Here is a 23,781-nt window from a genome sequence, read left to right as displayed (position 1 = left end):
GGTGAAGGTTTTCAGGGCAAATAAAAGATACACAAATATGAAATTAAAGCTGTTAGGTAAATACCCTGTAGATACCAGTGTTAACTTGTTTTGAAAAAAATTTTTTTTAAGATTGTCTTTTTTTTTTTTTTTAAATGTTTATTTTTGAGAGAGAGGGAGGGAGAGTGTGTGCACATATGTGCAAGCAGGGGAGAGGCAGAGAGAGAGCGAGTTGAGAGAAGCTGAAGCAGGCTCCAGGCTCCGAGCTGTCAGTGTGGAGCCTGACGCGGGGCTCGAACCCACGAACCGTGAGATCATGAGCTGAGCCAAAATCGGATGCTTAAACAACTGAGCCCCCCAGGCACCCCTGAAAAATTTTTAATGGGAAAACATCTCCTGTGTCTCCTGCAGAGGCCTGGACACAGTGAGCACCCAGGAGCAGTGAGCACCCATAGCACCTGGATTGTGGTCTCTACATATCATTTCTCACCGAAAGGAGTCAGAGCCCCTCGAACGAACGGCAAAGTCAGAGTCTGGTGCCGAAAATGGACAAGATGAGCCTGGAGTAGCTTGTTTTACCTGAAAGCAAAGAGCTGTCGAGAATTCGTAGGGTGTGTTAAGGGCTCTAGGAGGTTACTAAAGGGGCTTGCATTGGCCAAAGATGGGGTCATTTGTAACATGAAAACATAGATACGTTTATGTAAAATTGTACTCACTCTACCTGTTCAAACCACCGAGATCGTAATGTGCTGCAAACAGCCTCACTGGTCACCGGTGGAAACCACTGGGGAAGCAGCACATCATTCTGAAAATCAGCAACCAGAGGGAAAGAAGCAAGCCTTAAGGAAGCCCATCACCGGGGTTGCGGGGAGGAGAATGGGCTTTGGTGTGGGGCTTGGGAAGAGTGGCCCTGGGAGAAAGATCTGGAGGCGTGGCTGGAGGTCAGGAAATGGAGACTTGAGGGGGGTCCTTCGCCCCCTCTTCCGTGAGGTGATCGTTCCTGTCAACTCGGTGAATACACGCTAGATGATTCTTCTCCAAAGTGAAATTCTGGAGAATGATCTTCATGGCTGCAGCTGGAGTCTGTGACACCCCACAGTTTAACCCTCACGTGCTCGTGAGTAGTACCCAGAATCCTTCACGTGCTATCCACGTGCATTTGCTACTTTGTGTATTTCTTCCATGTGTTGATGAAACACGAGGTAGGAGTTCTGTCCTCTGTAGTCATTGGCGTTGTGGTATTTTGGGGCTGGCGGACTCTCACGCCTGCACTGTGGGAGACGTGGCTTCTGCACCTGAGCCCTCCTCTCCTTTGGACTCTGGTTCGTGTTCACGGAGCAGCTACATGGGTGTGCAGCATCCCGCGTGACATCCTTGCTTGTCACTGAAAGACACCCCTGTTTGCCCACGGACCGCCGCCTTCATCCGCTCTCGGCGTTTCCCATTTTGACTGACACCATAATTCATAGATTGAATTCACGGCATTAATGAATTAACATCCACATTGTTGCATCCAAGTTGTAAGATTGCCCGCTCCTGTACCGATTTCCCTGCGGGTTCTACATCTGTGTTAGACGCAGGGTCACTGTGTTCTCAGAGATAACATGTCAACGACACAGCGGGGCTTCAGAGCCACAGAGACCGACCTCAGGGAAGTAGGCAACCTCTGAGGACCCTGCTATGAATGATCTGCGAGAGCGTTCTGGTTAACGACTAGCGTGAAGCCGATCGCCCTGTCGGTGGGGGCAAAACAACCATTTGGTTACGCCCGCGGCTGCGTGGGTCGGGAATCTGGAAAGGGTCCAGCGGAAACGGCCTGTCTCCGTCCCACAGCGTTGGGGTCCTCAGCTAGGATGACCCAGGCCGGTGGCGGCATGATGGCTGAGGGCTGGAGTCTTGGGGAGTTTCCTCAAAGCATTTCTACTGCCTTCTCGGGGTTCCAAGTGAGTCACTAAGGTCAGCCCAGATTCAAGAGCAGGGGACAGAACCCCACACTCATCGGGAGGAATCAGCGAATTTGGGGATGTGTTTTAAAAGGGCCTCACGTAGGGGCACCTGGGTGGCTGGGTTGGTGAAGCGTCAGACTTTGGCTCAGGTCACGATCTCACGGCTCATGGGTTTGAGCCCCGTGTCGGGCTCTGTGCTGACAGTTAGGAGGCTGGAGCCTGCTTTGGATTCTGCGTCTCCCTCTCTGTGTACCCCTCCCCTGCCTGCACTCTCTGTAAAAAATAAATAAACATTAAAAAAAAAAAAAGTGCCTCACATAGGTCTAGGGGCTCCAGTGGCTCAGTCGGTTAAGTGTCCAACTTTGGCTCTCGTGGTCACCATCTCTCGGTCCGTGGGTTCAAGCCCCGCGTCGGGCTCTGTGCCGACAGCTCCGAGCCTGGAGCCTGCTTCCGATTCTGTGTCTCCCTCTCTCTCTGCCCCTCCCCCGCTCACATTCTGTCTCTCCCTCAAAGATAGACAAACATTAAAAAATAAAACAGTGCCTCACGTAGGCCGCAACGCAGAGCAGACTCTAGATGACGTTTCTCCTCTTGGTTTCCCTTGTCGGCCTTGCACAAAACGAGTGGCGAGCGTCTGCGAACGAGTTCTCCGCGCGTGTGTGCGCTGGCATGGGCTGCATGAGTAGGACCGTCGCGCGGAGGCTCGAGCCCCGTTCTTGCAGAGCCGTGTGCAGAGTTGCTCTTTCGGTGCTTCTGCGGCGACCGGCTCGGTCGTCAAGGGGCCACGTGCCGGGGCCGGACGGGAGAGCGTGCCGCTGGCGTGCGCCCTGTGCGTGTGCACGGGCGCCTGGACGGTGGCCCCTTTCACCAGCGCCTTGCAGGACTTGAGCGAGTTGCGGGATGTTTGTAAAAGCGTCAAAGCCGCAAAGCTCTGTGCCTTTTGGGGGGTGCTTTTCCTTCGGGCCCTGGCAAGTCTGGTGTCTTGCTTCTTCTGTTCCGCTGGCCTGCGTGTTTGCCCGTTCTGCTGTTGCTGTGGCCGAGTGGGGTATTCCGACGTCGGTGTTTCTTAGACCTTTTAAGGGTAGTACGGCTACTCGCGGACTTTCATTCTGCACGCGTGTGAGAACAGGTCCCTTGAGTTTCTGAAAGGCACCGCGGATCTTGGCTGGGATACTGACGTGTTCCGAGAACAGTGAGCAGACTCTCCGCGAGCTGCTGGAAGCAAAGCCGCTGGCCAGGTGGGCGGCTGCAAGGTTGGCCTGCGCACCCCGGGCGTGCTTCCTTCCCGTCCAGCGGCCCGCCCGGAGGCACAAGGACGATGAGGTACTTTGGGCAGCGAGAGGAAAACGTGAGCTACTTAGGAGTCAGTCTCCCCAAGAGTCCAGAAGACCTCCACAGAGACCGTCAAACATCGTAAGAGAGGTGCTCCTGGATGGGGTGACCCGGTGCTTGAGAGACGTGTCTTCTCCCCACGTTGACCCATAGATACCCGCTTGACACAGTTATCAGGTGGTTTCTTGACAGCCAGGACCTTCCACCCCCAGCACTCAGAGCAGAGCCTGGCACCGAGAAGAGCTCCGGGAAATATTTGCGGACGGAAGGAAGGGCACGGTCAGGTGCACAGCAAACGTGTGCCCTGCCTTCCCGTCGGACGGGTTGCTGGGAGCCCTTTCCAGGCTGCTCTGGGATGTAACCATCCTGTCGATGATCGATGACGGGTGACTGTAGTTGATGTCACCATCCCTTGGGGAGGACATGAAGGTTCTGTTTCCATTTTTGTTTTTAATTTTATTTTTAACTTTTTAAAATTTACATCCAAGCTAGTCAGCATCTAGTGCAACAATGATTTCAGGAGTAGGTTCCAGTGATTCATCCCCTACGTAGAACACCCGGTGCTCATCCCAACAAGTGTCCTCCTTGATGTCCCTTGCCCATTTAGCCCGTCCCCCTCCCACAGCCCCTCCAGCCACCCTCAGTTTGTTCTCTGTATTTCAGTCTCTTCTGTTTTGTCCCCCTCCCTGTTTTTATATTATTTTTGTTTCCCTTCCCTTATGTTCACCTGTTTTGTCCCTTAAAGTCCTCATATGAGTGAAGTCCTATGATATTTGTCTTTCTCTGACTAATTTCGTTTAGCATAATACCCTCCAGTTCCATCCACGTAGTTGCAAACGGCAAGATTTCGTTCTTTTTGATTGCTGAGTAATACTCCATTGTGTGTATATACCACATCTTCTTTATCCATTCATCCATCGATCGATGGACATTTGGGCTCTTTCCATACTCTGGCTATTGTTGATAGTGCTGCTATAAACATGGGGGTGTATGTGTCCCTTCGAAACAGCACACCTGTATCCCGGGGATAAATGCCTAGTAGTGCAATTGCTGGGTCGTAGGGTAGATCTAGTTTTAGTTTTTAGAGGAACCTCTGTACTGCACCCAGAGTGGCTGCACCAGCTTGCATTCCCAGTGTTTCCATTTTTTATTAAGGTGGCTTAAAAACATTGTCAGCATCTAGCATTTCTTGCTGTAAGTTTTGAATGCCCTTTGAAATGAGGCTTTTCAGCATAGAAAAGATTATTTGAGGTTAATTTTTTTAAGTTTTTATTTATTTATTTTGAAAGCGAAAAAGCATGAGCAGGGGAGGGGCAGAGAGAGAGGAGAATCCCAAGCAGGCTCTGCACTGTTAGCACAGAGGCTCGAACTCACGAACCACGGGATCATGACCTGAGCCAAAGTTGGATGCTTAACCTGACTGAGCCTTTAACTTCCCTTATACATTCTGAGCCATAGTTTTCATTCTTTTTTTTTTTTTTTAAGCTTATTTATTTGAGAGAGAGAAAGAAAGCAGGGGAGGGGCAGAGGGAGGGAGGGAGAGAGAGAGAGAGAGAGAGAGAGAGATTCTTAAGCAGTCTCCACACCCAATGCGGAGCCCAACGCAAGCCTCAGTCCCACAGACCCTGAGATCATGATCGGAGCTGAAGTCGAGGTGCTCAACCGACTGAGCCTCCCAGGCGCCCCTATGGTGTTAAGTGTACTGGATTTAATTGTCATTTTAGGCACGGGGAACATCTGGCCAAACAAGTAAAACTTTCTCAGGTAGGTCTAATAATTTAAAGTTACCTACGTGGTGAATGTCAAGTTCTTTCCAAACCTCGCTGTCCGGAAGTGACACGCTTTGTGGGGTGAGGAACTTGCCTTTGCTCCCTGCTGTATTCCCAGTGGCTACGAGAGTGCCCAACAATCCCTGTGCTTGCGTAGATCAAGAATGTTCTCGGGGCGCCCGGGTGGCTCAGGTCATGATCTCGCAGGTCGTGAGTTCGAGCCCCACGTCGGGCTCTGTGATGACAGCTCGGAGCCTGGGGCCTGCTTGGGATTCTGTGTCTCCCTCTCTCTCTGCCCCTCCCCTGTTCAGTCTCTCCTTCAAAAATAAATAAATGTTAAAAAATATTAAAGAATGTTGATAATCTCTATAAATGTCTCTTTTATACCTTTTCAGTAAAGTAAAAAAAAAAAAATCGTGTCTAAAATTAGAAGCTTAATTATACATTTATATTGGAGTCCTGGCTAATATGTAACATTAATTTGCCAAATTTTCTTAAATACTACAAACACCCTAAAGGTCAAATACATAGTTTATTCTGAGACTTAACATAAAAGTATTCGAATCTAAATCTTCCACAGGCCTCACAGCCACCTCCCTGGCAGTAACTGAGTCTCCCAGCCTGGCAGGTGCTCCCCTGTGGGACCCACATCGGCGGAGGGGAAAAGGGGGGTTTGTGGCTTGGATGCCAGGGGACAGGCTACGGCCCTGTTAGGGCCTGCCCTCTGCCCCCGACCTCCTGCCTTCGCTTCTGGCCTCTGCAGACCTCCCAGCCCGCAGGACCCTTCCCAGACCCATCCACAGAGGACTTCAACACTCGGTGGGATTCAACGAATCTGTTTATACCTGTTCTTTTCTGAAAGACTAAACCCCTGCATCCCGTCAGCCTGGATGGGAATGTTTGCAAACACGAAAATGCCTGCCTGTGGATTTGGGCCACGTTGAGTGTTGTGCAGCATTTACACTGCGTTGAGAAGAGTGTACCGTGTTCTGTGGCCAACTGTGCACGTGGTCAGGTTTCTCTGCACACCAGTCACACGGCTCGGGAGGCTTAGGACCCCTTTGGGCCCCGGGTTTCATCCATCTTTGCCAACATAGTGTAGCACTCTTGTTTTAAATTTAAATCGCTAGATGAAAAAGGATTATTCGTTGAGAGATTGTATCTCTTTCGTGACTAGTGAGTTGTAATATTTCTGTACGTGAGAATCAGAAGGCTGTGTTTTCCTCATTTGTCTTAGTCCGGCCAGATCTCTTGAGTGGGCACCAAAGTGACAGCTTCAGTACGTGACGTGCCCTTTTTTTATGGGATGAAATTTCCAGAAATAAACCAGGCAAAGCTATTCCAACGGCTCAGCGCCACGATATCATACGTACGTTGGGCTGGCCATTCTTCAACTTGGATTTTGGAGCTCTGTGCGTTAAGAAGTTAAGGCAGTGTTGAGTGTGAACCTGATAGGAACTTCCCTTTCTGTGTAATGGAGGGAAGAAATAGGGATTCATTGATTGTTTCTAAATCTCCGGCTAGCCTTGGTTTCTACAAAATGCCTAGCAAAACGAGCTTTTGGTAAAAAGGAGCCTTGCTGACTGTCCGTCCTGGGGTTGGATGCTGTAGTTATTTCGCGGGTAATGACAGCTTTCACTTGGGCACTCAGACTCCGTCCTGGGCCTGGCGCGGCCTGGCCGGCCGCAGAGCCGGCTTGCAGTCAGCAGACTGCCCCCTCCTGAACCACCGAGGCCTGAACTCTGCTGGGGCTGTTGGCCTGCCCGCGTGCAGGTGCCAGTCGGCCCCGCTGCCCCGGGGGTGGTGGGGCATTTTGCTGGGGAGTGGAATTTGGAAGGGGGCTCCGAAAGTTATGAGCAACACGTTGGCACGAGGCTCCCGCCCCGTGTCCGAGGCCGCTTTCAACCTCTTGGGCAAATGGCGCCACCTGCTGGCACCTTCCTGCGACCCTGTGGTGTCCTGTCCCGTGGGTGACCTGTGGGTGACCTTGCTACTCTGCCCCGCCCCTGGTTTCACCCAGCAGTGTGTCAGTCGGAGAGAGTGACCCTTTGTGAACAACTCCTTGCGTAGGGGCGCCTGGGGGGCTCAGTCTGTGAAGCGTCCCATCATGATCTCGGCCCAGGTCGGGATCTCACGATTTGTGGGTTCGGGGCCTGCATCAGGCTCCTCGAGCACAGTACGCAGCCTGCTTGGGATTCTCTCTCCCCCTCTCTCTGCCCCCTCCCTCACTGCCCCCTCCCTCGCTTGTTCATGCTCTCTCTCCTTCTCTCTTTCTCTCAAAATGAAGAAATTAAAAAAAGTTCCTTGCATAGTATTCTATTGTAGAGCACATATTTTCAAAGCTTGTGGCACAAATTCCCAATTTTCCCTTTAGACTGGCTGTGCTACTTACATCAGACATTGTAGTCTTAACAAGGTCTGATAGAAGGACTGTAAGTCTAGATGGTTTTGAAATAGAATTCTGACTTTCCCCCAGTATTTGTTATGGACGTTTTTTCATTTTTTTTAACCGACTAGGCTCCAGACCCAGCGCAGAGCCCAACACGGGGCTCGAACTCGATGACCCTGAGATCAAGAGCTGAGCTGAGCTCAAGACTCCCGACGCTTAACCGACTGAGCCGCCCCGGTGCCCCTGTTTTGAAACCAAAGGGCTGAACGAGTGGCAGGGGGGTCCCTCGCCACCTGGATTCATCAGTTGTTGACTCCGGCCACAGCGTGTTTGGCCGCATGGGAGCGCCTGGTGACCATTCAAAGGTGCGCGTCTCGTGACCACACCCCTAAACATCGCAGCCCTTGCTGACAGGTGCTTCCTGGGAAGGAGCAGCACTGCCACGTGGGCAGCAGCCCTGTCTCCAGGGTCGGCTCCTGTCCGCTCCGTGTGGCCCCCCAGAGCCCCTCCGTCGCCTCTCACAGCTTTCGTCATGTGTTCATTTGGCTGTCGCCCCTTCGGTCTCTTTGAGCCCGGAACAGTCCCTCATCCTTTTTATAAGCCTACAAGTGTTAAACTGAAAGACGAAATTTTTTTTAATGTTTGTTTATTTTTGAGACAGAGACACAGCATGAGTGGGGGAGGGGCAGAGAGAGGGAGACACAGAATCGGAAGCAGGCTCCAGGCTCCGAGCTGTCAGCACAGAGCCCGACGCGGGGCCCAAACCCACAAACTGTGAGATCATGACCTGAGTTGAAGTTGGACGCTTAACTCACTGAGCCACCCGGGCGCCCCTACAAGTGTTAAACTTAAAAACTTCTTACTTTGAATCTCAGTCTTGCAGAGACGTTGCAAAAACTGTACCGACTTGCCACGTACCTTCCCCAGTGTTCCCATTTTACCAAACGTATGCCCAGTCTCTCATCTCTCTCTCACTGTGTGTGCGTGCACATGTGTGCATATACACACACACACGTATGTGTGTGGGTACATTTGAGAGAGTAAGTTGTAGATGTGATGCCCCCCAGTGTTTCCGTATGCGTCCCAAAGCGAGGATACTGTCTTCATTAACCACAGCACAGTTATCAAAATCAGGAAAGTGACTGGTAAAATACTCTTACCTTCTCTGACTTTGTGTAAACTTTGCTGGTTGTCTCACGAATGAGCTACTGTCTCGCTACCGGCGAAAAGGAAAGAGCATTTGGGGGGCCCAGGCCCCCGTTGAGGACCACACACACCTGTCGCTTCACTTACTGGAGAAGTCTATCGGCCTCTTGCACCTTCCCGCTTTGGAAGCTTACGGGCCAGTCACTTCGTAGATTGCCCCTCAGTTTCGGACGGTGAGCGCAGCCTCGGGATCGGGCAGGACTCCTCCCAGGTCTTCGGTGTCCTTCTCGGGAGGGCTGTGATGTTCCTTTGTCTCCTTACTGATTATCGGAATGTTCACCGTTTGGTTACGTGTTGCCTGCCGGGTGTCTTCGCTGGGAAGCTACTGTTTTCCCGTGTAATCAGTGGTACGTTAGGGCAGGTGTGCTGACATCAGGTGCGTTTCCTCTTCGGGGCCTCGTGCGGGCCTCCCCGAGGAGTCCCGCCCGAGGCTCGGGTTACTGTGCCTGTCGCCAGCCCGACGGCATTGCATCCGCCCCTGCCTACTGGATGGACCGCGCCATAATTCAGAGCTGTGCCTTCCCCCACTTTGTCCTTCGTTTCTGTGCGCGTATCACCACGGACGGCTTTGGGCAGCGTCGACGTTGTCACAGTGCTTGTTCTTGCAGCGCGCGAGCACGGAAGGTCTTCCTGCTTCTTTGAGTCACCTCCGATTTCCTGCGAAAGCTTCCTCTAGTTTTCAGAGTCAGGCCTTCCGCCTCTTTGCTTAGGTTGATTCCTGAGTACCTCATTGGACTCACCGATTGTTGTTTTTCTCTCGAGTACTGTCATACCCGTTGCCCGTTGTCCCACGTTTGGCCCGTGAGAGCTTCTGCAAGCTGCTTTGACTCCTTCTGGCGTGTCCCCGTAATTTTTGAGCACAGGCTCCGGGTCACCTTGTGCCTTCCCTGCCCCAGCCCTGGGATCACGTCAGCCACTGCTCTCCGGAGCCCCGATTCTTCGTTCTGGGGAGTGACATTTATCACCCAGGGTCTGGGTGGTACCGGGTGTCGCTGCTTCTCCACCCTCTCGGGAGACAGGGCTGAAGCAGGTGCACACGTGTGTGTGTGTGTGTGTGTGTGTTTGTGTGTGTGTGTGTGTGTGTTGAACGCACAGGAACTCACACCGACAGCTCCACTTCCGTTCCAGCAGGGCGGGGTCCCCCCGAGCCGTTCCCTGTCTGTGTTTGGGGCCCCTTCTCTGTCACCGACCGTCCTGTGCTTATTCCCCGTGTATTCGTGTCTTCCCAGTCTCACGAAGCATCTGCCTGTTTATCAAACCCAAGGAAGTGTACCTTTTAAGTCAGGAAGTCAGTGGGGTGTTGCAGGAAGAGGCTCGTCCATCCGCTGTGTCGTGGGTCCGTGCCCGAGGGGGGGCGGCCTCCTCCTGGCCCAGTGAGGGAGGGCGCTTCCAGAGCTGAGGGCAGGGCGCCGCCGGCCTGTGGGGGGAGCGCCGCGGGTGGAAGCAGGGCCGCCCCGCGTCCTCGCCGCCGCCGAATGTCCCGTCTGTTCCAGAGGAGCGGGCCGGCGCAGGGACGCAGGGCCTCGGATCGGCGCCACTTCCTGTGCCCGAGTCCCCGCGGGCGGCGCACCGAGGGCCACGTGTTCACCTGCACGCGCGGCGGGGCTCGCCCAGGGGAGGACCCTCCGACGGAGCTGGGAGCCCACGCGGGGGCCCGCACCCTCTTTTGGGAGTACGGTGTACCTGCATAAGAGTCAGGGGCCGTTCTGACGCCGTCCCGTGGACGCGTAGGTGCAGGCCTCCCGACATGGCTGGCCCCGGACCGTGATGGAGGGCTGCGCGCTGTCGGCCAAGCTCGGCGCCGGACCGCGTCCTGGCGGACGTGCCTCGGTGACGTTTGACGGAGGCCGCTCCCGGCTCAGCCTCGCGGCCGGCCCGGCCTGGGGGGCGACGCGTCCACGGAGAGGAGGGTGGTGTCGCTTTCAGGTTAGCTATTCTTTAGACGGACGTTTGCGGACCACTCCTTCTCCGCCGTGAATAGCGTCAGACGTCCAGATGGCTGGGGGGGGGGGGCGGGGCTGCCTCCCTCCCCGCTGTGGCTGCGCAGCTCCGAGAAGACGGGCCCCCGGGGACCCGGGCCGGGCCCATGCTGGCCCCAACACCCGCCGGCCGAGTCTCCTGGTCTCGGTCGGCTCGTCGGTGAGGCGACGCCTGCGCCCCCTCGCCGCGTGCGTGTGGGGTTGCGTGAAACCACAGGCGTGGAGGAGGCCCCGACACGGACGCGCGTTTCCGCACGGCCTCACCCGATGTCTCCGCGGCCGTGAGGGTGAAGCCGTGTGACCGGGGGGTTACTCGCAACGTCTGCCCCGTCCTGCAGGTGTTCCCTAGGGAGGGTGGCTCTGGCGTCGACTGTCTGTCTGGCGGGAAGTGTGCTGAGGACGTGGACCGCCCCCCCCCAGAGCTGTTCTTTGAGCCCCCGTCGGAGCAGCGCCGCGAGCTGCTCTCGTTCCGGCGGCCACGGAAGTAACGGTGACGGGAGAAAGGGCTCAAAAGCGCAGCGAGGACACGTGGGTGTCGGGGCCCGCGGAGCTGGGGTGACTCGCGTGTCCAACGCGTGCCCCGTCAACGGTGAGCGCTTCGGGGCGGGGCCAGACGCCGTGCCGGTCGTGGGGGACGCGGCAGGACGGGGCCCTCGCCGGCCCTTACCGTGTAGCGGGAGAAACCCCGAGGCGCCGAGCCCGGGGTGGACGGCGGGCCCCCGGAGAGCTGCGCACGGCAGGCGAGGGCGAGGCACTGGCAGGGCCGCCTGGGGACGGTGACGTGGTGACGGGGCGCGTGCGGGTGCCGGCCAGGCCCCCAGGAGGCCGGAGCGCGGGGCAGAAGTGCTTGGGGGGAGCACCGTGCGGCCTGAGGACGAGGCGGGTGCTCCCTGACATGGACACAGCTCCGAGTAGGGGACGGCTGGCCAGGGACTTGCCCTGCAGGGGGGTTTTCACCAGGACTGCGTTTCTGAAAGGTGGACTCTGGAGGGGAGGAGGGGGAAGGCCCGAGGTTCACCCGAGCCCTGCCGGTGATCAAGGTTGGGGCCGGCGGCCTGGGGTGGAGGAGGAGCCCAGGAGGAGGGCCAGCCTTTGGTCAAGGCACAGACGGTTGGGAGGTGCTCAGTGACAGGTGTGCCCGCGTCTCAGGATCGGGGGTGCCAGGGGCACAGAGGGCAACTTCAGCGGCGGCTCCACAGGAGTTCCTAGTCTAGCCGTGGGCTTGCCACATCCCGCCCTTCTCTCCTGCCCTCCCCGGCCCACGGACACACCCCTGCAGGTCCCGGTGGCCGTGCTCAGCCGCCGCGTTGACATGGCCAACGCCCCTTGCCCCACCCGCCTCCTGCACCGTTTCAGCGGCACCACTTGGTTCTGCTCTTGTCCCGCTGGCCGCGGCTCCCATTCTGGGCTGGTGCCCCACATTCCCACCCCGTCCCCCCTGGGTGGACTCAGCCAATCTGGGGGCTCTCCAGACTGTCTCGGTGTCCTGCCGAAACAGAGTCCCACCACCCGGGTAGATGAAAGCCACGGAAACGGATTTTCTTGCAGCTCCGAAATCAACCTGCAATCTGAAGGCTCCAGGGGAGGGTCCCTCCTGCCTCTTTCAGCTCCTGGTGGCCCCAGGCGTTCTTGGCTTGTGGCCGTGTCCCTCCAGTGTCACCCTGTCTTCACATGGTGTCCCCTCTGTAGGCCCTGGGTCTTGCTCTCCCCACTCCCACCCTTAAAGGACACCAGTCACTGGATTTAGGGCTCCCCTAAATCCGGGATGATCTCATCTCAAGATCCTTCACATAATTCCACACATAAGGACCCTATTTCGTAGAGAAGGTCCCATTCGCAGGGCCCAGGGGCTGGGATTTGGCCATCTCCTGGAGGACGCTGTTCAGCCCCTACATGCACCAGCCATGCTTGATGGTCACTAAGTCTGCATTTCTTTTTTTTTTTCTTTTTTTTAATGTTTATTTCTGAGAGAGAGAGAGAGACAGAGCATGAGCAGGGGAAGGGCAGAGAGAGAGGGAGACACAGAATCGGAAGCAGGCTCCAGGCTCCGAGCCGTCAGCACGGATCCCGACGTGGGGCTCGAACTCACAGACCGTGAGATCATGACCTGAGCCGAAGTCGGAGGCTCAACCGACTGAGCCCCCCAGGCGCCCCACCAAGTCTGCGTTTCTGGCACAGACTCATTTATTGAGAACCTGTAGGAGCAGCGTCTCAAACCTAAAATGTCCCGACTCTTGCTCTCTCCTCCCAGGCCACAGAACCTGCTCTGATCCAACTGCTGAGTCCGGGACATGTGGCTCTGCTCGGCCAGTTGCTCAGGTGGGCATCCCCACGGCCCCCAGCCTGTCTGTGGCTGCACACCTGTCCTTGTGCCCCTGTGTCGTCACCCTGCTGCTCAGACCTTCCCGTGGGTCCCTGTCCCCCTGACACGGGGGACTGTGACCCGCGAGGGTGTGTGGGATCTGGTCCTGTGCCTCCCGCTCCCTTGCCTTCCCCTTCTCCTTTGTCACGCTGCCCAGCCACGCTAGCTGTCCTCCAGACACACCACCCGGCTCCTTCCCGTCCCCCTGCCTCTGGGTGTCTCCCATGGGCACTTGCAGCGGTCCTGCCCCAAGTATTCCGTGTCCCTGCCTGGTCGCCCTCACCGCGTCGCCTCCTGACGCCCGTGTGCACGGTGACTGCTTTGTGCCTTCCCCCTTTTCCCCCACGACCTGTGTGCACGGTGACTGCTTTGTGTGCCCATCCCCCCCGGCTCCCCTACCCGAACCTGTGTGCACGGTGACCGGTTTGTGCCCGTCTGCCCCGGACCCACGCTCCGCCAGTGCACAGGACAGGGCTTGAGACAGGAGCCTTTGCTGAAGGAAGGAGGGTAACCTCGTTTGCCCCTTGGCTTTTCATGAGGTCACGTCGTGAGCCCCCCACCTCATGCCGGCTCCCTGGGCAGGGGGGAGGCCCTGTTACTCGGGCTCCTCGGGGTAGCCCGGCCCCCCAGGAGAGCCTCCCCCGGGGCGGGCCGTGGGCTGGACACCCTGCTCCTTCTGGCTGGGCCTCGGGACGCGCTTCTCACTCCGCCCCCGGCTTGCTGGTCTTCGACTGGATTTTTTCCAGTGAGCACAGTCTCCCAGAGCGTCGCTTCCCCCGGTGACCTTCGGTGGCCGAGCCAGGGCAGAGCAAGCGGAATGACTGCCCTTGACCTTGTGACTTGTCCGCACGGCCTGGGCTGTCGGAGCCTCTCTGGCCGCCCCAGGACGTTACCGCTTCCCATGCCACAGTGCAGGTGCTCCTAGCCCCCCACCCCCACCCCCGCCGCTGTAGCGAGTCACTTTGCGTTGTCCTCAAGTAAATGAACCGTCTTTCCACCTGTGTATCACACCTGTGTGAGGGGAGTGCCCTCCACCGCTCCCGTCTGAGGTCCGGTCTCCGGACCCCCGGTCGCTGGGCTCTGTGTCCGGGGCGCGTGGCCAGAAGGGCGCCCCGTCACCCGGCTGGGAGAGCTGGCCCTGCATCCTGCCCCCCGCTGCACGTGTGCTCTCTGACATTCCCTGTATTTGTGGCCACCGCCCCCCCCCCCCCCACCCCTGCGGCCTTGGCTGCCCCAGGAAAGCCGAGCCTCACCGACTCGCTGTGGTGCCCCAGGCCCCACAGCGCTGTCCTGCGGGTGTAGACGGTTACTAGATGCTTGTTGGCTGAGTGGATGAATGAACCCAGGTGGCTAAAACCTGAAAGCCAGTCCGGGCCCGGGGCAAGTACAAACACGTGACCGCTAAGTGAGTGGGGTGGTGCTGAGGGGGGTCGGCTCACGGCAACGCCAGGGTGGGGTTTCCCTCTCCGTGCGCAAGTACGTGTTTTTGAGAAGTACCCGGGTGCCGTGGAAGGGGGGGCCCAGAGTGCTCTGCAGTTACTAACTGACGCTTTTCTGCTTTTGTTTCCCCAGACGCCATTTGCTTTTGACTCAAGATGATTTGATGTTTTCCTATAAAGCCCATTAACCATGATGGCTACACAGACACTAAGCATAGACAGCTACCAAGACGGGCAACAAGTGAGCGCTGGGGCTTTATTCTGCTTTCTCCGTTAGTTACAGTTCGGTTCCATCGAGCTGCAGGTCCAATGTCAAGTGCACCCTGCGCTTCGTACGTGTTGCTGCCCGGAGAGGCCAGCCGTGGAACCGTTCGCGTCGCTTCCCCCGGGGACACCAGGCCGCCAGTGCTTTTGAGTCCCCAAGTCACGGTTTCGCGGGGACGTGCCCTGTTAGCGTCTGTGTTAGCGAGGCTCGCTGCCTTCAAAGAAAAGCGGGGTGCCGTTGCCAAAAGCCGGGCCCCAGGTTGCTGAGCTCAGCGGGAGGCGTGGTGTGGGCGGCAGAGGGCACCGTCCCGATGGACGGCGCGGCGCGGATGCCGTGCCGTCTGCTCACGTCGCACGGCTGTGCCCGGACGGCTGTCTCTGACACCGTGTGGGTGGTGTCCTGACCGCCCTCCCACTGTCCGTGGCCTTGGCTTGCCTCCGCAGCTGCAGCTGCGGGAAGGCCGGGTTTTGTGTTGTGTGCCCCGAAGCGCTCGGGAGGAGGGGGTGGGGGCCTCTGCTGATGGTGGGGGTGGGGGCCACCCCCGTCTCCCTCGAGCCCTGGAGCTCCGTGCAGCGAAGGCCTCCCAGCCTGCCTTTGCCCCTGCTTCCTGCGCTCAGGAGGCGGTGCGGGGATGCCCAGAGGCTCTCTTTTCTCCCTACTTGAAGATCCTAGTTAGTGGGCCCGACCAACTGATCAGGCTCGGTGGCCTCCCCCAGATGAGGTCACAGCCCCGCCTCAGTGAGGCTCCAGGTGGGCGCCCTGGACCTGAGGCGGCCTCCCTCGTGTCTCTCCTTGGTGGCCGGTCTCGTGCCCTTCCTGGCTTGGTTCCTGTGGCACAGACTTGGTTTTTGTGGGCTTTTGAAAAATGTCTCAGGGTCTGAGCTTCTTACAGGAATTGAGTTGGGGGGTCCCTTTCAGCCTGCTCTCTGCATCCGGAAGCCCCGCGATGTTTCCAAGTGATTTTGTTTCTAAAACACCAAGCTGAGGTTGTCCCTTACTCTCCCTGTGCTGAACGCTGCCCAGGGGTGGGGGGGGACCCCTCTTTCCCACGCATCCCTGCCCTGTGGCCCTGGGCCTGGCCCTGGCTCTTCCTCAAGCAGCAGGGGGGCCAGTGCCTTCCTGTCTGGCAGATCTTTGCGCAAATCCTTCCTGGGAAGACTCCCCTGCCCGCCCGGCACTCCCCCCCCGCCCCCCCAAGCCTGCTCCCACCAAAGCCTTCTCCTTTGTGGCACTGATCACCTGCTGGCAGATCCTGTTCCGAGTCCCCTCCCCCCGCAGGGCAGGCGGGTGTCCTGGTGCCCCGATGGGGTCGTTTCCTGTGCAGTGCCAGGCACGGGGAGGGACAGAGCCTCGCTTTTAACAGCCAAGCTCTTTCCCACGACACGCAAAACTCGTGAACGTTATGTTACGCGTTGACTGTCCCACGGTGTGGCTCTGCCTCCCCTCCACACTTGGACAGCGAGCTTTCCCTTCCTTCACGACCATTAAAGAAAGAAACAAACAAACCCAAAGACCTGAAATACATCTTTTGATGCTTGTTTATAATACTGTCGGATTTCCCTCCAGAAAGGTTGTGTTCGATTGGGCTTGTTAGTTGCTTTAGCGCTTCGTGTTTTCGAGAGAGAAACAATTTCCCAGGCGCGCTGCGCCATCTGAAGGCAGTGGGACACAGGTCTCCCTGCACATCTGGGCTGACAGACTAGAGCCTGCACCGCAGGACAGGGGCTCCCTCGCCGGGCGGGCGACTACCCCCAGCTGTCAGGGGGGTCGCATGGCAGGGAGCAGGCTCTCTCCCTGCCTGGGGACGAGCCCCTTCCCCGAGTGCCCCCACCAGCTGCTTCACCGGGGCGCAGAGTCATGGCAGCTGGCGGCAGGGCAGGTGGGTTCCGGTCCTGAAGCAGCTGAGGGCACTGGTAATCTGCTCCTGGGTAATTACAAGTTTGCTGCAGCAATTTAGTTTTTTTTTTTTTAAGTTTTTTTAAATATTTATTTTGAGAGCAAGTGAGTGCATGGTGCGGGGTGGCGGGGGTGGGGAGACGGGGTGGGGGGGAGACGGGGTGGGGGGGGAGACGGGAGGAGCAGAGAGGGAGAGAGACGGAGAGAATCCTAAGCAGGCTCCGTGCTGTCAGCACAGAGTCGGGCTTGGGACTCCATCTAACAACTGAGACCATGACCTGAGCCGAAAGCAAGAGTCGGATGCTTAACTGACCGAGCCCCCCCAGAGCCCCCCAGCAAGTTGGAATTTTTTTTCTGTAAACTGAATTCTTTATGTTTACGGATTTAAAGAGTTTTCACCTAAGTTACAAACCAAAATAGCTAGTTTAAAGCAATTTACATTTATTTATTTACTTTTGAGAGACAGAAAGAGACAGTGCAAGCGGGGAGGGGCAGAGAGAGAAGGAGACACAGAATCCGAAGCAGGCTCCAGGCTCCGAGCCGTCAGCACAGAGCCCGACGCGGGGCTCGAACTCACGAACCGTGGGATCACGACCTGAGCCAAAGTTGGAGGCTCAAACAGTTGAGCCACCCAGGCGCCCCTTAGTTTAAAGCAATTTAAATGATAATACCTAGACGCTATTTCTTTAAACACCGCCAGTCTTTACTTTCTAAATACAGTGACTTTTTTTTCAAAATGTTTATAGATGACGTATTCCTGAAATTTAAGAATAGATAGGGGAGAGTTTCAGCCCTGCCATGACTACGTTTGTTTTCGCGACAAGATAGGAAGAGTTTGGACTGTTTGTTTCTACCTCTCAAGCTGTGATGTTGCTCAGTGTGAGGGTTTAGGTCAGGAAGAGACACACACAGTAAGGTGACTTAATCCCCTCGGCGCTCTGGAGGTGGCATATTTTTTGAAAATCGCACACAGTTCACAGATATCGGCCCTCAGTTTTCAAGATGATTTGGAAACTCAACCGTCGTTTTAGCCATTTGCAAAACGTATCAGACTCAAAGGAGTTTTGTTGGTGGTAATTTTGATGGATTCTGGCCAGCCATCCAACTGTCTCCCACTTTACCAGTCCCCTTGTTTCTGCTTGAGAAGAGAATACTTAGTAGCAGTTTACTTTGTGTTTAGTAACAAAAACTCTCCTCCTCCTTTCACAGATGCAAGTAGTAACAGAGTTAAAAACGGAGCAAGATCCCAACTGCTCTGAACCGGATGTGGAAGGAGTGAGCCCTCCCCCGGCGGGCTCCCAGACACCAATGGACGCAGACAAGCAGGCCATTTATAGGTAGCGATGAGATGTGATGCGCGTGGGTTTTAGTAGGGGTAAGAGGAGCAGAGAAACTTGTTAAATGGAATATGCTAGGCAGAGCATTAGGTATGGTGTGATAACCACTAGGGTGAGCAGTTTCTCGAATTAAGATGTTATTCCTACTACCTTAAAAAAAAAAGTTTTGGAATCTAAATCTATATTTTAGTCAACCCTGCAGAAGAAATCTTCGAGCCCAGACAATTCTACTGGGGAATCCTACCAAAAATAAAGAAGAAAAAAACAGCAAGTCTACACAGTCTCTTCCAGAAAAAGGAAGAGGGGAGGCTTTCCAACTCAGCTTATGAATTGAGCATCACTGTGATACTAAAGCCAAAGACAATACAGAAAGGAAAAGTACACACCAGTGTGCCTCACGAACTTACACGTAAAAATAGTTAATCCAGTATTAACAAATCAAATTCAGTGACATATAAAAAGAGTAACCTGCAGTGACCAAGTAGAGTTTATCCCAGGAACTCAAGACTGATTCACTAGTCAAAGTTCAACCAGTGAGACCCACAACACGCTCGTATCGGTTGACACAGAAAAGTCAACAGCTAATTATGGTTAAGAGCTGTCAGCAAAGTGGTAATAGAGGGAAACTTTCCTAACCTGATGAAGGGCAACCTCCAAAAATCTATAGTTCTCATTATGTTTAGTGGCCAAAGACTGTTTTCTGTAAGATTGGGAATAAGGCAGAGATGTCCACTTGGCCTCCCCCTGTTCAGTACTGTAATGGAAGTCATAGCCAGTGCAGTAAGGCGAGAAAAAGGAAGAAAAGGCATCCAGCTTAGAAAGGAAGAGATAAAACTGGCTTTGTGCACCAACCACACGGTCGTCTACATCAAAAATCCCAAAGACTCCACCAAAAAATTCCCAGAACTGAGTTTAATAAGGTCACAGGTTACAAGGGCAACACACAGAAACAGATCCTATTTCTATACCGGTAATATACAATTGGAAACGGAAATTAGAAAGACAATACCATTTACAAGAGCACCAAAACAGGTGTAAATCTAACAAAACACAGACACTTGATGCTGAAAGCTGTAAATGCTGACGCAAGCAATCGGAGAGAACCTAGGTGGTGGGGCATACCATGTTCATGGATTGCAAGAGTCAGCACAGCACAGACGTCATTTCCCCTGAAATCCATCTGCAGGTTTAGCACAATTGCGATTAAGGTCTCAGCGGGATATTTTTGTACATATAGATAAGCCAGTTCTAAATTTGACATGGCAGGTGAAGGAACTAGACCAGCTAAGACAGTGTTGAAGAGGAAGACTACAGTCGGGCTTCAAGGCTGACTCGGGTGTTAGGGTAATGACGATGTCGTGATGCTGGTGAAGGGCTAAGATCAGCGTCACGGACAGTCCAGAAGTAGGTGTGCAAAAACATGATTTATGTGACCTTTGCAAAGGTGCCAACACAGTTTGGTGGAGTGGAGGTAGCCTCTCCAACAAGCGGTGTTGGAACAGTCAGACGTTCACCTGCTGGAAGAAGACCCTCGACCTCATCTCACGTTTTATACAGAAGTTGACTCAAGATGGAGCATAGATCTCAGGGTAAAACTTGCAACTGTAGAACTGGTCTCTCCACACAGTGGAGTATCATGCAGCCATAAAAAGGAATGACGTACCGATACGCGGTACAGCACTGATGGTCCTTGAAAACAGTGTCACTAAGTGTAGGAGGCTAGAGGCCAAAGGGCACGTATCCTGTGATTCCTTTTATCTATCTATCTATCTATCTATCTGTTTATTTAATTTTTTATTTTTTAAAGTTTACATCCAAATTAGCTAGCATATAGTGCAGCAATGATTTCAGGAGTAGATTCCTTAAGCCCCTTCCCCATCTAGCCCATCTCCCCTCCCACAACCCCTCCATCAACCCTCGGTTTGTTCTCCATATTTATGAGTCTCTTCTGTTTTGTCCCCCTCCCTGTTTTTGTATTATTTTTGCTTCCCTTCCCTTATGTTCATCTGTTTTGTCTCTTAAAGGTCCTCATAGGAGTGAAGTCATATGATTTTTGTCTTTCTCTGACTAATTTTGCTTAGCATAATACCCTCCAGTTCCATCCACATAGTTGCAAATGACAAGATTTCATTCTTTTTTGATTGCCGAGTAATACTCCATTGTGTATATATACCACATCTTCTTTATCCGTTCATCCCTCGATGGACATTTGGGCTCTTTCCATCCTTTGGCTATTGTCAATAGTGCTGCTATACATGGGGGTGCCTGTGTCCCTTCGAAACAGCACACCTGTATCCTGTGGGTAAATGCCTAGTAGTGCAATTGCTGGGTCGTAGGGTAGTTCTGTTTTTAGTTTTTTGAGGAACCTCCACACTGTTTTCCAGAGTGGCTGCACCAGCTTGCTTTCCCATCCATGATTCTTTTTATACGAAATGTCCAGAACTGGAAAATCCGTAGAGACAGACAGTAGATTAGCAGCGGCTTGGGACTGGGGTTTGGGGGAAAACAGAGAGTGGCTGCTAATGGCAATAGGGTTTCTTGGGGGACGATGAGAATGTTGTAAAATTGCCTTGGTGGTGAGTATAGTAAACACCACTGAATTGTCCACTTTAGAGTGGATGTTGTTTCGTACAGGAACTGTCTCTCAGCCACGCTGTTATATAAGCCAGTGCATACGTACATACTAAAATATTCTCCTGAAAATGTGGAACATACGTTTAAAACTTTTCTCCCCCCAGGCATCCACTATTTCCACTACTAGCTTTGTTGTTCGAAAAGTGCGAACAATCTACCCAGGGCTCAGAAGGCACGACCTCTGCCAGTTTTGATGTAGATATTGAAAATTTTGTAAGAAAGCAAGAGAAAGAAGGAAAACCCTTCTTTTGCGAAGACCCGGAAACCGACAATTTAGTAAGTAAAAGAAACGTTTTATTCTTACGTCTTCTTGCTTCCCAGTTTCAAATCTGACCAATAAATGTTAAGCTTCCAATTAGAACTTTAGAACGTAGTTCTGCTAAAGGGGAGCATCACACAGTTCGTGAAATCGCTTCCTGTATGTGTGACCTCAGTGTCCCCACGTCGTCCAGCTTCTCCAGTGACCTTATGTAAGAACCCAAGGACAGGACCTGAGCCTGCATCGCAAGGGGCCGGGGATCCACTTCTCTCCTCAACGTTTGTAACGTCCGCCGGAGTCGGCGTGCTCCCGCGCCGGGCTGCTCGGGCAGCATGTCTGGGCGCCGCTTCAGTTCTTGGCCTCTCCCTGGTCACGGACACACGACCTTCTTCTCCGAGACAGACGGACCTCATGCTCAGTCTTGAGGCTGGTATTTGCGGCGGGAGGCAGGGCTGTACGTGCGCTCGGGGAGGCCCGTGAACGGAGCGAGGCAGGCTTACCAAAGGGCTCCCGGGCTCCCCGCTGCTTCCCTCGGCCTTTCTGCTCGAAGCCAGTTGGTCTCACCTTGGCGCCCTCCTTCCGGCTCCGGCCCCGAGGTTCAGGGTTGTGTGTGCTTTCTCAAGGGAGCGGACACTTTGTTGGAGTGAACGTCAGTGCCGGACCCGAAGGGAGCGGGGCCTGTCTGTGCTGGTGGAGAACCGTTAGCCTGTGGCCGGGGGCCTGCTCCTTCGCCGGGTTTCCTTAGAGCACGCTGACTCCCAGCCCCGAGCCCTAGTCAGGGCCCTTAGCGGCAGAAAAGCATCTTTAGAAAACTTTTCCCTGAATAAATTGCCCGGATCTTTGTTGCTCTTTAAGGTTCTCATTATACATTCAGCCCTCACTGCCTAGTGGATTTTGTAATGAGTTGTCCGACCTTGAGTAAGTCTCCTCATCTTTGAAATGGGACTAGCAGCACCCGCCCTCTTGGGGTGAGACTCAGAAGCTCTCTCCGCCTCTGAATCTCTGTCATACAGCCATCAGTGCGTGGGCCGCGGGTACAGCCAGAGTGGCCCCGGGCTCTCCTGACCGGTGTTCGAGCACAGGGCCTGGCAGAGTTTGGTTCGTGGTCACTCTCGGTCCACAAATACATGTGAATTGCTGCCACCCAGGTCACAGGGGGAGGGGCCGGGCTCCGGGTTGTGGATTCACGGCAAGTGGTGGTTTCTATCCGAGACCGCTATCTACCGCTGTGGGGCAGGTGACTCCAGAACTTAGTAACTTGACATAGTCACTGTAAAACTTTTGGGAAAATCGTAAAAGCCCGCATCTGGCACTGGGCGGGGAGTTCTCGGGCTCGACACCGAAAGCACAATCCGTAAAGGGCAGAGTCGGTTAACTGGAGTTTTGTCCAAATGGAGAGCCGCCTATGCGGTGGGCACGGACTCCTCCCCATTTGCAGACGAAGAAGCGGGAGGTAAGCACCTCGCTGGTTGTGATGCGGGTCGGCCGTGGGGCCGGGCCGAGGCCCTGCTGTCTCCCGCTGCAGCGACTCCCCGAGGGCGGCCCCGGGACCACCTGGGTCCCCACACACCGGATGCAGCCGGAGTACGAAAGGTCAGCGGCGCTGGGGTGACTTACTGTTTGGCCTGATTTCTGACGTCACTCCCCTTGTGTCCCCGGCGGTGCAGACGGTCGTGGTGACGCGGCTCTGGCCAGTCAGGGAGCAGTCCCGCGCTGGTGGCACCAACGGGCCGCTGTGCTCCTGCCTGCTTGTCTGAGAGCCTCCGCTGTCTCTGCTTCTAGATGGTGAAAGCAATCCAGGTTTTGCGCATTCATCTTCTCGAGCTGGAAAAGGTTAACGAGCTCTGCAAAGACTTCTGCAGTCGCTACATTGCTTGTCTAAAGACGAAAATGAACAGTGAGACCCTCCTGAGCGGGGAGCCTGGGAGCCCGTACTCCCCCGTCCAGTCCCAGGTATTTACCTACGTTTGGGCCCCGCTCTGCTCCTCGGTTACCGTCCTGTCCGCAAGGGGACGGCTGCTCGTCGCTGTCAGTCCGGAGACCGACAGCCCTTTCAGAACGTCTGGGCCGTCTACGGCCGTCCTGCCCAGAGAGGTTTCTAGATCTCTGAGCCTGGCCTGGGCTGGCAGTGAATTCCCTCAAGCCCGAAAGACGGTCCCTCCGGGCATCACGCGGCCACTGAAGTGAGGCCTCGGTCTGTGTACCGTGCCCCGGATCCCATCCTTCTGGGGGATAGAGTACCGTTCACTTCTTTCCTTCTTTTTTAAAATATGTTTTTTGTTCATTATTTCTTAAAAGTGTGGTAAGGTACACGTGTCATAAATGTACCATGTTAACCATTTAAAAATTTGTTTTAACGTTTTAATTTATTTTTGAGACAGAGACAGAGTATGAGTGGGGGAGGGGCAGAGAGAGAGAGGGAGACGCAGAATCCCAAGCAGGCTCCAGGCTCCAGGCTCCAAGCTGTCAGCACAGAGCCCGACGCGGGGCTCGAACTCGTGAACCGCGAGCTCACGACCTGAGCCGAAGTCGGCCCTCAACCGGCTGAGCCCCCCAGGTGCCCCTCATCTTAACCGTTTTTTTATTTATTTTTTTTAAATTTTTTTTTTTTTTTAACATTTATTTATTTTTGAGACAGAGAGAGACACAGCATGAACGGGGGAGGGGCAGAGAGAGAGGGAGACACAGAATCGGAAGCAGGCTCCAGGCTCTGAGCCATCAGCCCAGAGCCCGACGCGGGGCTCGAACTCGCGGACCGCGAGATCGTGACCTGAGCTGAAGTCGGACGCTTAACCGACTGAGCCACCCAGGCGCCCCATCTTAACCGTTTTTACGTGCACAGGTCCGTGGCTGAAGCACGTCCACACTGTCGTGGCACCGTCCCCGCCCTCCGTCTCCAGAACTTCCCACGTTCTCAAACTGAGAGCCTGTCCCTGTTAACTACTAAGTCCCCCTTCTCCCCTCCGCAGTCCCTGGCTCCCACCTTTCT

At 54.8% G+C, this 23,781-nt stretch overlaps 1 protein-coding gene across 4 annotated transcripts in view; it reads left to right on the top strand.

Moving 5' to 3' along the window:
• Nucleotides 1–23,781, top strand: part of PKNOX1 (PBX/knotted 1 homeobox 1) — a 57,237-nt gene that overhangs the window by 11,553 nt on the left and 21,903 nt on the right. For 2 of the 4 annotated variants that reach the window (XM_042954957.1, XM_042954954.1), the window contains exons 2-6: nucleotides 12,852–12,919; nucleotides 14,535–14,642; nucleotides 17,772–17,899; nucleotides 20,638–20,809; nucleotides 22,575–22,745. In XM_042954957.1, coding sequence (XP_042810891.1) covers nucleotides 14,592–14,642; nucleotides 17,772–17,899; nucleotides 20,638–20,809; nucleotides 22,575–22,745 — 522 coding nt within the window. In that variant the 5' untranslated portion in view covers nucleotides 12,852–12,919; nucleotides 14,535–14,591. Of the gene's footprint in view, nucleotides 1–10,529; nucleotides 10,548–12,851; nucleotides 12,920–14,534; nucleotides 14,643–17,771; nucleotides 17,900–20,637; nucleotides 20,810–22,574; nucleotides 22,746–23,781 lie in introns of those variants that run through there. The other 2 variants (XM_042954955.1, XM_042954956.1) reach the window with 2 other exon arrangements.

Source organism: Panthera leo, chromosome C2 (assembly GCF_018350215.1).
Source record: "Panthera leo isolate Ple1 chromosome C2, P.leo_Ple1_pat1.1, whole genome shotgun sequence".
NCBI classification, from domain to species: domain Eukaryota; kingdom Metazoa; phylum Chordata; class Mammalia; order Carnivora; family Felidae; genus Panthera; species Panthera leo.
This window is presented reverse-complemented; position numbering and strand designations above follow the sequence as displayed.